Raw genomic sequence first — 14,093 nt, forward strand, 5'->3', positions numbered from 1 at the left:
TCTTTTGTCTGGTATAGGTTTTGTAAAATTGATCTATGATCCATGTTGTAACCCAACATCAGTGGTTTACTTAAGGCACCTATAAACAAATAACTATTTTATTAACAATTTATCACCGAAACATCCAGTAAAATGCAAAATTGCCATATGAAATTATTTGATTAATCTTTGTGATATCTTAGATGACCCCACCCTTACATTGACGTGTTCTCCCTACCATGATAAAGGTGGAAAGATTTCATGTAATCCATGGACACCAGTGAAGATCACAAATCATTGAAGAAAAAAGGTTAAGTGCACTGTCTAGTGGGTCTAGATGACCCAACTCCCAATGTTAAAGTACCTATAGCACAAGGGTTAAAAAAAGTAGTGCAAACATAAATGTAGTACATTCGTGTACTTACCAATGAGTTCTATTAATGGTATTATTATATTTATACACATTATCTTGTGTTTACCTTGTGAGCATTTGTGTTTGCCCTCTAGAGATTTTGCACGTCAAAAAGAAAATGTTTAAACTCACGTCCTAATTGTACATCTAATGCTTATATAGATGAATAAACGAAGAAGCTACTCATTTTTAGTCTTTAGTTTTTAAAGTAAAAGGTTTTCTCCATAATTAGGTACAATTGTATTTTTGTTAAATGAATATGAATTTGTGGTTATTTTATTTTGCTTTTTGTTGATAATCAAAATATAGAAAAAGATATTGCACAGTTTACAAATATTTACGCAAGTATAGTTTATTTGTAAGTGGTTTTAATCTCAGTATATCTTTTTAAAAATAAGAATGATTTCCTTATTGTAGATTTCTTAACTGGGACAAAAAGGCGACAGTCTTTGGATGTGCTTAATCTTTTCTGTGCAGTGTGTGACAGGATGTGAGAGCTCCTATAAGCTTCTTAGGGTGCTAATGAAAGTGAGCGCTTATTGTCCGGCAGACAGATGGTTTCTGTCTTGATTAAGTTTGAACTTTCCTGCCGGCTGTAGAGACGGCCGCGCGCGCGCTCTTCAGTCGGAGCGTCTCCACCTGCAAGAAGACCTGAAGATCCATGCGCCTCATTTCCCCCTCGGCCAATGCTTTTCTGTGTTTGTTGTTTTTGTTGGTGTGACGCAGTAAAGTTCTGGAGGATGCCTAATTATATTTCCCTTCAACTTTTTCTTTTTTAATAAATAGATTTTCATCTTAATTGGAGACTTCTACAGCGGCTAACCAAGAACTCCCATAATAACTGCAACTCCAGTAAGTGTTTCTGAAAGATGCTACGTTAAATTAGAAGTAAAATTTTAATCATAAATCACTGGTATTAAAGCAGATAACCTTCATTAATAAATGTTTTTTTAAATTGTATTTTGATTGATTTGATTGATTGACATAGCATCTGAATTTAAACCTCCAAACCACAAAAAAATATAAATAAATAAATATCATCTACAGATAATCAGATAGGCTATAGAAATACATTTTTACGGATGGATGTATCACATTAGATTGTAGTTATCTAACTGTGATCATTTCTGTCATCGTAGCACTGAATTATTTATGGCTAAGATTTGGCATAGAAATTCACGCCCCACTTTTTGTGTGACTCATCTGGGGTTCAGCTTGATTAAGAGGACACACACACACAGATGAACAGCACTGACAGGATAATGTGACTCAGAAATAAGCCCGATGAGGCACCCTTGCCCTCTGCTGAGTTTGTGTCTTTGATTTGCTGTGACTTGCCTTGGTGATGTGATGACTAAGAGAAAATAAATGTAACCCTAATGGTCACATCAATAAAATAGTTAACCTATTTTTTTTATAAATCTGTCTTTTCTCTTTGCTGGGAAGATGAAGATGCAATCGCTGAATTGCCAGTTACACTGGGGGCTCCTACTGCTCTGCGTAGCAAACCTCTGGATCCAGCAAGTGTCCAGTGGCAACCGAAGAGGACACGCAGGTAAGTGTGAGATCCAGTCAGGCCACTCAAACACCCACAGGGCCTCATTAAGCCTCCTGGTCACTGATCTGTTGGCCTACAGGGGAGATCAGGGAGCTCAACACGCTGGTCCTTCTTGCAAAAAGATGTCAGTATTGTTTCCTGTCTAACAACATCATCACATTTGGAAAGAAACACCTCACCAGATCCACCTTTTTTCTTCTTCTTTGTAATATCTCATAACCACAGGTGTCAGCACTAAAATCCAGTTTTAACTCACTGCTTGTGTTAGTAAGCACATCTTTGAAGTTCTACATATCCTTTTCTTTGCTGCAATTTTTATGGTGTCACCTCTTTACTTCCTTAAAATGTGTATAAGTATACACAATTCTAAAATAGATTCTTAGTTTTTGAGGAGAAGGGTCTAGGGGCAGGGATGTTAAATTTAGCTTAATCTGTTTAGTTTAGCTGTTACCTGTTGAACTATATGACTTCATGTTTTTCATGATTTCGTGTTTATTACACAATTACCAGGATGAAGCCCATTGAGACGAGTATTGTTTTAATATTGGGCTATATAAATAAAATTGAATTGAATTGTTGTTTCATTCCCAGAACTTTTTCCTGCTTTATGTATTCTTCATCCCTTTCAGTTTTACTCTTAGAATATTATACTGTTATTTAACAAGATCTGTAGGCCAACAGATCATTGTCATTTAGCTTTAAAAATAAGCCTCATTATGCTTTGATTGCTACTGCTTTTGTGCAGGATTTCATTTAGCAATGGTGCTTCTCATCCACTAGGTGGGGCTGTTATTCCACAAAATGAAAAACCCAGTCAAGCTTGAAAAGACAATAAATGCTTTATCCAAACAGAACTGTTCAGCTCAGTTCAAATTAAAACTCATTTAAACCCTCGAGGGTACAAATGAACTACAGTCCTGTCATGAATGCAAAGGGTTTTAAATGTTTTATTTTGTTCCTAAATTCAAAACTGATACCAAACTCACCTTATTATTTTTATTTTCCCTCATAGGATCTTCAAAGGACAGGACAGGAACTTGTGAAGTCGTTGCTGCCCACCGCTGCTGCAATAAGAATAAGATTGAAGAGCGCTCTCAAACAGTCAAGTGCTCCTGCTTCCCTGGACAGGTGGCGGGGACGACGAGGGCGCTGCCCTCTTGTGTTGAAGGTAATATTTTGAAACCCCTTTCCGACTCATTTTAACAGAAATATTCAAACACAGCATGGATACAGTGCACGTATAGTCACTCTCACATGAATGCGTGCACCACCACTGAGGCAGGGACGAAAAAAATGACTGTCACATCTGATTGAATTGTTTTTCCCTGGCTCTTTTTTTTTTTTTTGAAAGTCCTTCAATCTAAAAAAAATTGACCTTCTCTTGTGCCGTTTTTGTCCTCTCTCCAGCCTCCATTGTGCGTGAGAAGTGGTGGTGTAAAATGGAACCGTGTCTGCCGGGGGAGGAGTGCCGGGTTCTGCCTGACCTCACAGGCTGGTCATGCATCTTGGGGAACAAAGTGAAGACCACGAAGGTGAGAAGGGGGTGCTGCATTAGTCTGAGTCACAGTTCACTTCATCCATCCATCCAACTATTAGTTGGACTCGCTTTATTATTCTTTAGTGGGGTTGTGGGGTTGCTGGAGCTTATCCCAGCTGACACTCCGAACAGGTCACCTGTCCATTACTGCCATTCGATTCAGCTTTATTTATATGGCAGCGATAACAATCACAATCGTCTTGAGACATTTCTCTGGAGTCAGTGCCTGGCTCCCTGGAGCAATCACTGAGGCAATGACCAGCAAAAAAAAGAAAAAAATCCTTTTAACGAGAAGAAAGGCTTGAACAGCATCTAGCTCTTGAGGGTAAGGAGGGGTCAGATTTTGTGGAGGGGTTGCACAAAGCGGGCAGGAAAGAGAAATTCAGAAACAGAGACGTAAATTCATGGCGACGAAGAATAGCAGAATACCTCCTGCACATATACATGATACATTCAGATTGTGCATAGCGCTTACAAGACTGAGAGTGGATGAAATGGGGAAAGCCAGCAAAGTATTAATTATAGAATAGATGAGTGGGTTTAGAGTGTGCTTATAAGATTGCTTTTGTTAGATTAAACAGCACAATGAGGCAGATAACTTTTTCAGTCATGACAGCAAGTAACATTACAGGTAAGTAGGCTGGCTCACAAAGTGAATATCAGAGTGGAAAACTGGCATGCACCCTGCAAAAAGAAAGAAAAGCATGCAAGGACCGAGGGGGGAAATAGAACTTACAGATGCTTAAATACGGTTTCATGCAGACTTTTTCACTTTCCTCATATTCTTGCAAGCCCTAATTTCATTTTAGAAAATTTCCTCAATCAAGTGTAATAACATCTCCCACTGGTATCAACTTATTTTTTTCACCTGGAACAGCGGGCTCAGAAAACCTAATTTGATAATTGGGTGAGTGATGGTGCCAAGAGGACAAACAGGAAATAGCTGTGAACTCATTGAGAGCACACAAAAAAAAGCCTTATAATTAAACCGAATGGCCAAGGGGAACCCCATAGCTATTAAAGATACATACATGCTTTTCAGAAGTTGCCTTTTTGTTGAACTCTTTAACATGCATTATTCATAGAGGGGGGGGGACTTGATTTTACTGGGAATCTAGGGCAAGGTAAGCACAGGGAGTGTGCTGCCAGTGATCTGTGATTTCACAGTCGCCGTGTAGCCATCAGACTGTGATCCAGTCGAACAAAAGAATGAAACAGAACATCACATAGCTGCTCTTCACAGTAACCTTTACTTGGCTACTGTTGCTATGTACTGTTGCTATGTTTCACACATCGGGCTTAAGTTTTTCTAAGCTTATATGAAAAAAAAAAAACAGGTTAATGTTTTCATTGTTTCGTTTCAACTATGAGAAACAGAATTTAAAAAAGAATCCAGGAAATCCCATTGAATGAATTTTAAATGTTTTAATTGTAAAATAGTGCAGAAAATTACTGTTCAACATCTACTAAACAAGCATTCGGTCCCTCACAGACCTGCTACTTCTTCTTTAAGAAGCTCTTTTATCCTTCACTCGCTACCTGTTTTAATGACTCCTGCTTGAACTGTTATCTATGTAAAAGACACTTGTCTTCACCCTTAAATAATCAGACTGCAACCTCTCCATCATGGCCAAGACCAACGAGGTGTCGAAGGACACCAGGGACATGATTGAACGAAACTGAGATGAGCAAGTTGATCTCTCACCAAGCTGACAAGAGATCAACTGTTTGTACAACTATAAAAAAAGGAAGAAAAGAAAGATCAATGGCAATCTACTTCCACCTGGAGCTCCTTGCAAGATCTAACCTAGTGGGAACACATGATCTTGAAAACAGTGAAGAAACAGCCCAGAAGGGAGAAGGTTCCTATTAGTAACACACATCATTGTCATGGATTCAAATCTGCTGGTGCTCCAAAGGCCCCCCTGCTTAAACTAGCACATGCTCAGACCTGTCCAAAGTTCTCCAGAGACCATCTAGATGATCCAGAGAAAGATAGGGAGAAGGTCATGTTGAGATAGACCCCAAGAAGGCAAGGCAAGGCAAGGCAAGTTTATTTGTATAGCACAATTCGTACACAAAGTAATTCAAGGTGCTTCACAAAACAAAAAATGCATTGAAATCACAATACATCATAGAAATAATCAACGTAAAATTTACTTTAAAAGAAAAGAAAAAATTTGAAAATTGATTTAAAAATAAAGGAAGGAAAGGAAAGAAAAGTGCAGATAGGACCTTTCAGTCATATACACGGCTAAACAGAAATGTTTTAAGTCTAGATTTGAACATGAACACAGAAGAGGCCTGTCTTACGACTTCAGGGAGGCTGTTCCAGATTTTAGCTGCAGAATATTGAAACGCTGATTCCCCTTGTTTAGTTCTGACTCTGGGAATCAACAGGAGGCCGGCCCCTGAGGTCCTCAGAGTACGAGATGGTTCATATGGCACTAACATGTCAGAGATGTACTTTGGTGCTCGGCCATGGAGAGACTTGTACACAAGCAGAGCTGCTTTGAAGTCTAGTCTTTGAGGTACAGGGAGCCAGTGCAGAGACCTGAGCACAGGACTAATGTGATCATACTTCCTGGTTCTGGTCAGGACTCGAGCAGCAGCATTCTGGATGTACTGAAGTTGTTTTACAGCTCGTTTGGAGAGGCCGGTGAGCAGGCCGTTACAGTAGTCTAACCTACTGGAGACAAATGCATGAATAAGTATCTCCAGGTCTGGCTTTGACATTAGGTTTTTGATTTTAGCAATGTTTTTCAGATGGTAAAAAGAACACCATGCCCACTGTGAAGCATCATGCTTTAGGAATTCTTTTCTTCAAATTGAATAGAACACTGATCCATATAGAGGATAGGATGAATGAGTTCATGTATGGTGAGCTGTTGGGCAGTGAAAGCATTGAGGATGAAACATGGCTGGATCTTCTAGGCTGAAAATGATATCAAACACATTACCTGGGTAGCAAAGGAGTGGCTACGTAAAAAAATCTTTTAAGGTTCTGAAGTGCTCCCCCCTACAGTCCTATTGAGTGTCTATGGGGGGAGTTGAACATTTATGTTTCCCAGCAACAGCCCCAAAACATCACAAATCTAGACACGATTTGCATTGAAGAATGGACCAAAATAGCAGCTACAGTGTAACCTGCTGAAGACAGGACACGTTTGACCCTTGTCCTTATGAACCAGGGTTACATTACAAAGAATTAAGGTGAACTTTTATTGTTGACTAAATACTCATTTTTTGCACCATCATTCAGATAAATTCTTTAAGAATCTAGTCTTTTACATTCTGTCTTTCACAGTTGAAGGATGAACATTACAAATCTCTCTCATCTTTTAAGTGGGACAGCTTCAAAATCAGCAAGTGACAAATACTTTTTTGTCTCACTTTAGCCAGTAGTTCTCCAAATTATTTTAAGTCTGTAAGTGGTATTTTTCTGGTAATTTGCATAATTGTCATCACACACAGAGAGACAAACTATGAGAATAAACATGGAGGCCACAGAAATGCATTTGCAAACCTTAAGGCAAAATGGCATGCCATCTAAAGCAACACTGCCAAACACACAACTGTTAATAATAGACTGCTATTGAAGGGAGATCTCTACCTTGAACCAGAGAAAGACAGATAGAACTTACATGCACTGCAGCAGTGTCCTTTCACACTGAAGAAGAATGAAGCAGCTATAGAAACACCCCTACAAGTCAATTCTCATGGGGGGGATCATGAGATTTGACTTGAAACTTGCCCTTAAAAAGAGGGGATTTGTGAAAAACGTTGCTTTGTTTTAGGAACTTTTGTGAAAAAATGGTTAAAAAACTGTCTAATGGGTAAAAGAGACAGTTAAACAGATGGAATATAGGCGTGGTCACGCAATCTAATCCTTTCAAGGGGGGAGGGGACCTTAACTTACTGTTTGAGGCATTGACTGTTGTGAAGAATAGTTAGAAACTGCCTTTAACTTTTATTACTCTAATGGTTTAAACTTGATTCATCAAGCATGTATTGTCATCTCAAAATTATATTACATTTGAAGACAGCACAGCCAAGCTATTTTCCTCACAGTTTATTCTCATACTCCCTTTTTCTGTGCATGTGTGATCTGCTGAGCAGGCCTCAGAATTATCTTCACTTTAACCTTGGAGCTTCTCTCCAGCAGCAACCTGTGGGTGTGATTTTCCCACATTGAATATGCAAATACAGGGTTTACACACCAAGCCCATTTTCCTGTTTTCTTTGTTTGGACTTTGATGCAGCAACCCTGTTCATCTGTCTGCAACCCTTCGTACAAATTTGTGCCTTTTGTGCGGAGTAAATCTCCACTGAAGCTAAGTGTTGTCTCTGAGTTATTATTCATTCATTTCTGTGTGCAAGAAACTGACAGGGTATGAACCTAATAATTTTATCAATACAGTCCTATCTAGCAGATCCAGTTTCTTCACAACTGTATAAGAGAATTAGACTGAGACAGTGTGACGTCACTCACATAAATGATCTCACTTTCAGCTCCAACGAAATGAAGCCATTTCAGTAGTAATTTTTTTGCGACATGGACACAGACACTTGGAGCCAGACGAGGTTAGTAAGCAGTGATTGGTCTAAGTCGGTCTGAAACAAAGTTTCTGACAGCGGGCTCTGGAGAATACATGTTTTTAAGAACTTGAGGGGGAGGAGTTACTCAGTCCAGTTCTCAAATACAGTCAATGGTTTGAGGCAGCACAGTATAGGTTTAAAGGTTGTCATCTGGACTTGGTTTTTAAAGTTGAAGATGTTTCACCTCTTATCCAAAAGGCTTTGTCAATTCTGGAATTCCAGAATTGACTATAAAACTGTAAAAACCAAGTCCAGATGACAACCTTTAAACCTACCACCATGATGGAATCTATCTGGATGAATCAGAGTCTTCATAGACAGGTTTAAAACATTTAACTGGAGCCAGGCCAGTTCCATGTAGCAACCATTAGGAGGCTTAATATGCAAAAAAAACCAAAAACAAAAAACAACCCATTCCCTTAACTCAAATGTAAAACAGTCCAACTATATTAAAAATATTTAAAAATTTGTTATTTGTCTCTGGTTTTTGATGGAAAAAACTACACTTGGGGTAATTTTGAATAAAGCATGTTTTTTAAGCATTCTATTAGTTTTCTATGTGAAAAACATATGACTAATTTCAGAAAAAAACCTAAATGGAAATAAAAAAGCTAAAAGATGAAATCTGGTACTGTCATACCAGTTTTAAACATTTCTTTCAGTGTTTTTTCAAGTTTTCTTTAGACCCCCTAACCTTCTCCCATAGTCCAAAAACATGTTATTCTATTAGAAGATTCTAAAGCGGCTCAAAGGGGTGAGTTTGAGGATGTATTTTTGTATGTGATTCTGTGATGGACTGGTGACCTCTTCAGGATGCACCGTGTCTTCCCCCGACCCTGCTGGAATTGACTCCAGCAATCCCCTCATGTCCTCAATCAGTGTAAAGCAGGAAGAAGTAATGCATCAATGGATAGACGATTAAACAGTGGGTTTTTAAAGCAAGTTTTTAGACTCATGTTTGAAACGCCCCTAACTGCTCATGGGCCCTGAACAGAGTTAAACAGTTTTAGATTAATCATTACCCAAAGCCGATCTGTCCCTAAAATGCAGATTTTCTCTTTTAACACAGTTTTACATATTCTTTTCCTGCATTTAGACAAAAATCTTTGAATTGGTCAACCTTACTGTAACTACAAGATGGCAATCCATGCCTGAATAATTGCTTTGAGGTGGGTGCAGTCTTTAGTGACTGACTATAAACAGGGTGAAGAAAAGAATCAATTTAAATCACAACCCTTAGCTTATTATGTGTCATACTTGTTGCAATCATTTCTGGAAATAGGTAATAAACATATCTTTTTTTCGCCTCTGTTTTTAGGTGTCTCGGTAGCAAGACAGAAGTTTCACCTAATGAGCACAAGCCAAGCCTGACCTGCTGTAGTCAATTTTAAGTATCACCACATTCTCATCTGATAGAGCAAGGTGGAACAGAGATTTAATTAGATATCTCCTGGCTGAACTTTAGGCTGCAAGAACTCATTATTTTAATTTTCTTTTGTCTTGGAAGACTTCTTGTCCACAGAGAGGACAATCTCTTTAAAAACTTGGAGAAAAAAAACAAGTGGTACCTTTTTTCCAATCTAAACACAGAATTTCTGCACAGCTCTTTGTTCTTGTGCTTGAAATGCTGGGCACATTGTGATGCGCTCAATCAAAGTTTGGATGGAGCTGCTGGCAGACACTTAAAAAGAGATTTTGTGGATTTTTCAGGTGGCAGAATGTGAACCCAGTCAGCGGCTCGTGACTTTCTGTCGATCAAAGCAAAGGACCACAAATACTGAGAAATTCATGACTACACTGTGTAGCATTTGCAGTCGACGCTGTCCCTCAACAGAGTGGTACCTTTCTAAAGAGGTCAGGTCCCCTTAGACTAGTCCTTAGCGTAAAGAGGCACTCTAACAAGCACACCTGCACACGCACACAAGCATGCACAAATACACAAATTCTCTTTTTGGACTCCATGGGTTGGACAGACTACCACCTGCGAGGCTGCAACAGTAGACACACAAGCCTGTGAAACCCTGATGCAAAATAGGGACTGTGTGAAATGCTAATCAGAAGGAGAAAGGTGAGAGAAGAGGAGCTTCTTCACTGCTGAGAGTCTTTACATCATGCTTTTTTTTCTGTTTGCCTCTCTCAACTGAGTGCTTCTGTGGAGGGGACTCTGTTTGTGGTAATGATGGGAAACACTGGTGTTTCTCTGCCTTGAAGCAGAACGTAGCCACCGCCAGGGCAGAATGTCTGTAACCACTTCATCAGTTGTCCTTTTCATGTGCATAATATTCCTTCTGGACCCACCCTCCGACTGCATCTCTTTTATCTCTTGAGTTCAGCCGCACAATTTGCATTTTACCTTTCGCAATGAAAAACATTTCATAGTAGCTCAAGCACAGAAGCTGCAAATCATTCCATTTCAGCCGCAGGACGCGAATGAAGGCCACACACTGTGCTAACTGAAAGCAGTTGAATCTGAAGCAGTTTGTTCAACATCACACAATGAGGATTGTTTTTACCAGAGAAAAGTTTTTTTAGAGTAGCAATGCAGTACACTCTCTAAATTGTTACTCTGAGAAACTGTGAATGATGATAAGATAAAAATGAGTTATTTTAGGATTTGAATATTTTTTTGTTTTAATGTCGTCCACCTTGGTGGCATTGACAGTAACAGGAGTGGTGTGGTCAGCAGCATCTCTGATACAAGTCAGCTTTTAAAACCTAACAAAGGCTTATGGCATGACATGTTAGAAAACTGATCTCACATCAGTTTGATGATTAAATACGCTCCTACATGGAGACCGTGTGCTGCATGCAATATAAGTTTATTAAAGACCCACTCCCATCATCCTATGAGCTACTGTAAAAGCGTTCCCGGAGGTATTTTCATTGTGAGTATATGCCATTTAAAATCACAAAAACCTTTCTTCTTTTCATAGAACATAGTTTCTGCAGAGCGGCTGTAGTTAATTAGAAATTCACCTCTGAGCTGTGGATGGGACAGATGCCGCAAAGCAATCCGCCTCGCCCTCCCCATTGCTGAGAGCTTGGAAGCTCGTGCCCCCCCAGCGTATTATCTATAACACAACAATACTCAATGTAATTTAGAGCTTAATTTTTTTTTAAATATATGTCCTCACCAGAAAAATATCACAATAAACATGTTAAAAACACCAAAACACAGAGTGGGTTTTTAACATCTTACATTAAAGCTTCACCTTTAATTTGTTTTGTTCAGTTGACAAAGTTAAAATGCTTTTCCAAAGACCCACTCTAAAGAAAAACTTATTTTTAGTGTTTTTAACATGTTTTTGCAGCGTTTTTCTAATGATGGAGAATGTAAAGGAAATTAGGCTAAAAATTTAATTTCTGGGTATTTTTTTATTCAAATTGTAAGGAATCAGACGAAAATAATGCAGTTGGAAAAATCTTATAGTTGTCATGTACAAACTACAATCAGCAGGTCATGAGCTATCGGCTCTGCTCCATTCTGATGCATCCACTTGCATCGTGGAACGTCTTTGTTTTCCTCATCCAAGCTGGCATCTGACTCAAAACTGTACGGCTGATTAGCTCCAATATTGCTCGACATTTTTGCTGCACTAGTAACGTTAGCTTGGGGTTGTGAGGGTCTGTAAGCTAGTGGGAGAGAGTTTGAACAAAGGCATGAGAGGAAACCAGAGCAGGCTTACTGCTGCACCATCAGTCCCTCCCACAACTTAGAGGTAAATCTCAGATGAACCCCTGCCGCTCTGCATAAATTAGTCTAGAAATCGACACAGGTTTTTGATTTTGGATAAAAATGGCATAATGATTGATAAAAGACAGATGGAAACCCTTTAAAAATAGATCAAAAGATGATTTAGAGGGACATTAATGCTTTTTTCCCTCCTAATGTGTTTATGTTTACCTATCAATTTTGTCAGTAATTTTGATATCACACAAAAGTACCCCCAATAAGGCCTACAATTCAATTTTATAAAATTTTCTTTTGGGAAAAAATAATGGTTCAAATCTTCTCACCTCTAACTAAAAAAGTATTTCCACTTCTTGCTAAATCAATGAATCTTGATTCAGCCCATTATTTTGAGTTAGTTTCAATTTGCACACCCACTCATAATAACTGGCATTTATTTCTTGATCACTCACATGGTTCAAGAATTAACTCACAGGGGTTTAGATTGATCAGATGGGTATATTTTACTGTGTTCTTTTTATTTGTAATATGCATTTTTTAAAGATATTTTCATGTTTTATTGATTTTATTTTTATTTATTTATTCCATTTGTTGTGATGTTACATTACTTGTGATGTTTTCATATATGTACTTTGAAACACTGAATCATTATTAAAGTGACAACAATAAAAAAAGCTGTTATATTTTCTCCTAATATTGCTTATTGACATATTTTAATCATCATTTTATGTAAGTGTTTTGTTTTTTTTGCGTTATTGAAATATAACATGGGTCTTTAGGTTGATGGCTTTTTTAATGTTTTAAATAGTAGTTGTAGTATTCTAAGTAATTGTATTATACATTATGGTACAATATTTATTTTAATGTGTGTTGTTATTTCATTGCTTTTGAGATATTTAATGTCAGAAGTCACTGATCCTAAACTAGAAATAGCTTTTCAAGCTAAGACTGTGATGTAAAAGGGAGATGTTTTTGACTCAAGGTTTTTGTCAAAGGGTGACCTCACATCCTCAAGCGTACGCTGTTGGCTCCCAAAAATACCACAAACACACACTCAAAGCTTTCAGTATAGATCCTTTTTCAGGGAAGCTGCTGAGACATTCATTAGATGGTTCTGTGATTCATGCAGTCATACAAAACTTTTTAGATATGTGTGATGGGCTGTAGATTGCTCCTATTAAAAATAACCCTAAATTAAATCAAGAAACAAAAACTTCCTGTAGTTTCTCTTGAACAAATCAGAATTAGTTTAAAAAAAATTCCACCTGAAAGATCATTCCATGCCACATTTTCCATTTGGATTGGAGATTATTTCATTCAGTTACAGCCAGAGTTTTGTGATAAATAGGATCCGCCTGGTCTGAGCCTCGAGGTTTCTCTTGATGTTGATACATGTGAAGATGCAGAGGTAGGCAGGGACCGTCAATGAAGTACACCATACACTAAATACAAACAATGGTGTCTCAAAATCAAAAACAACACACCCACTTATTATTCTTAAAACAAACTCTACAGAAATTCCTAATAGCAATTCTTCTCTTAGAGTGTAGCAACATGTTCGAGTTGTGGAAGTTGTAGACGTCTCCTTAATCTTCTCGCTTTTGTACCACAACTGTTGGGTCAAATCCAAATTCTTCCCCTACCCCGCCGTGTGCTCACTACCCCTACAATTGTAGGGGCATTTGGAGCTGTCGTGGGGTCCGAACTTGTTTTTTACGGGTAGGCCTAGTGACTTAGGACTGAATATCCCAGTCCTGTACCCATGGTGATGTACCATGGATACAGCGCCACCGGTGGGTATGCTCTGAAGCACAGAAGTTTACTTTTAAATGTAAGTAATGACTTTTTGTTTTATCTTGACTGTATAAAGTTATAAAGCCGTTGTTATGTATTTTTCTGAGCTCAGCGCCGACTGTTTATGAAGTCGTCGAGGAGTAGTGTCGTCAAAATTTGAAGACAATATTTTTCCTTAACTTTCTGCTTGGAGGGCTAAATGTAGAGGTAGGGGAAGAATTCAGATTCGGCCTAGAAAAAAAATTTGATTGAAAAACAGTAAAAAACGTATCTCAAAAAACAAACAAAAAACATACATCAAAAAGTCAGAAAAAATATCTCAAAGACCAAACATATTATCTCAAAAGTCATTTCGCGAAAAACAAATTCTTTTAAGGAAAAAAACAAACAAAAAAATGCCTTTTAAATACAAAAAATACCTTGAAAAATCATAAAAAAAATATGATACACCGTAATATATACAGCGTGCCACAAAGTTCATCACAACCACAACATTATGAGGCCAAAACAGACTGGCGATATT

The 14,093-nt window shown here is 38.2% G+C and overlaps 1 protein-coding gene across 2 annotated transcripts; it reads left to right on the forward strand.

The window, feature by feature from the left end:
- The first annotated feature begins 266 nt into the window (after window positions 1-266).
- Window positions 267-10,383, forward strand: LOC105354440 (protein FAM19A2-like). Of its 2 annotated transcripts, XM_020704810.1 has the most exons (5): window positions 267-1,243; window positions 1,838-1,946; window positions 2,962-3,117; window positions 3,357-3,481; window positions 9,404-10,383. In XM_020704810.1, exons 2-5 carry the CDS (start codon window positions 1,838-1,840, stop codon window positions 9,413-9,415), a joined length of 402 nt encoding a protein of 133 aa, XP_020560469.1. In that variant the 5' UTR covers window positions 267-1,243; the 3' UTR covers window positions 9,416-10,383. The 2 variants fall into 2 exon arrangements, with proteins under 2 accessions (XP_020560469.1, XP_020560468.1); XM_020704809.1 differs by lacking the exon at window positions 9,404-10,383 and having other exon boundaries at window positions 3,357-3,757.
- The last annotated feature ends 3,710 nt before the right edge of the window (window positions 10,384-14,093 follow it).

This window comes from Oryzias latipes, chromosome 7, assembly GCF_002234675.1.
Source record: "Oryzias latipes chromosome 7, ASM223467v1".
NCBI lineage: Eukaryota > Metazoa > Chordata > Actinopteri > Beloniformes > Adrianichthyidae > Oryzias > Oryzias latipes.

Coding starts and splice junctions, on each gene's coding strand:
- LOC105354440 (XM_020704809.1), top strand. CDS start 1,838: ATGAAGATGCAATCGCTGAATTGCCAGTTACACTGGGGGCTCCTACTG. Junction 1,947..2,961: donor CAACCGAAGAGGACACGCAG/GTAAGTGTGAGA, acceptor TTTCCCTCATAG/GATCTTCAAAGGACAGGACA. Junction 3,118..3,356: donor GCTGCCCTCTTGTGTTGAAG/GTAATATTTTGA, acceptor TCCTCTCTCCAG/CCTCCATTGTGCGTGAGAAG.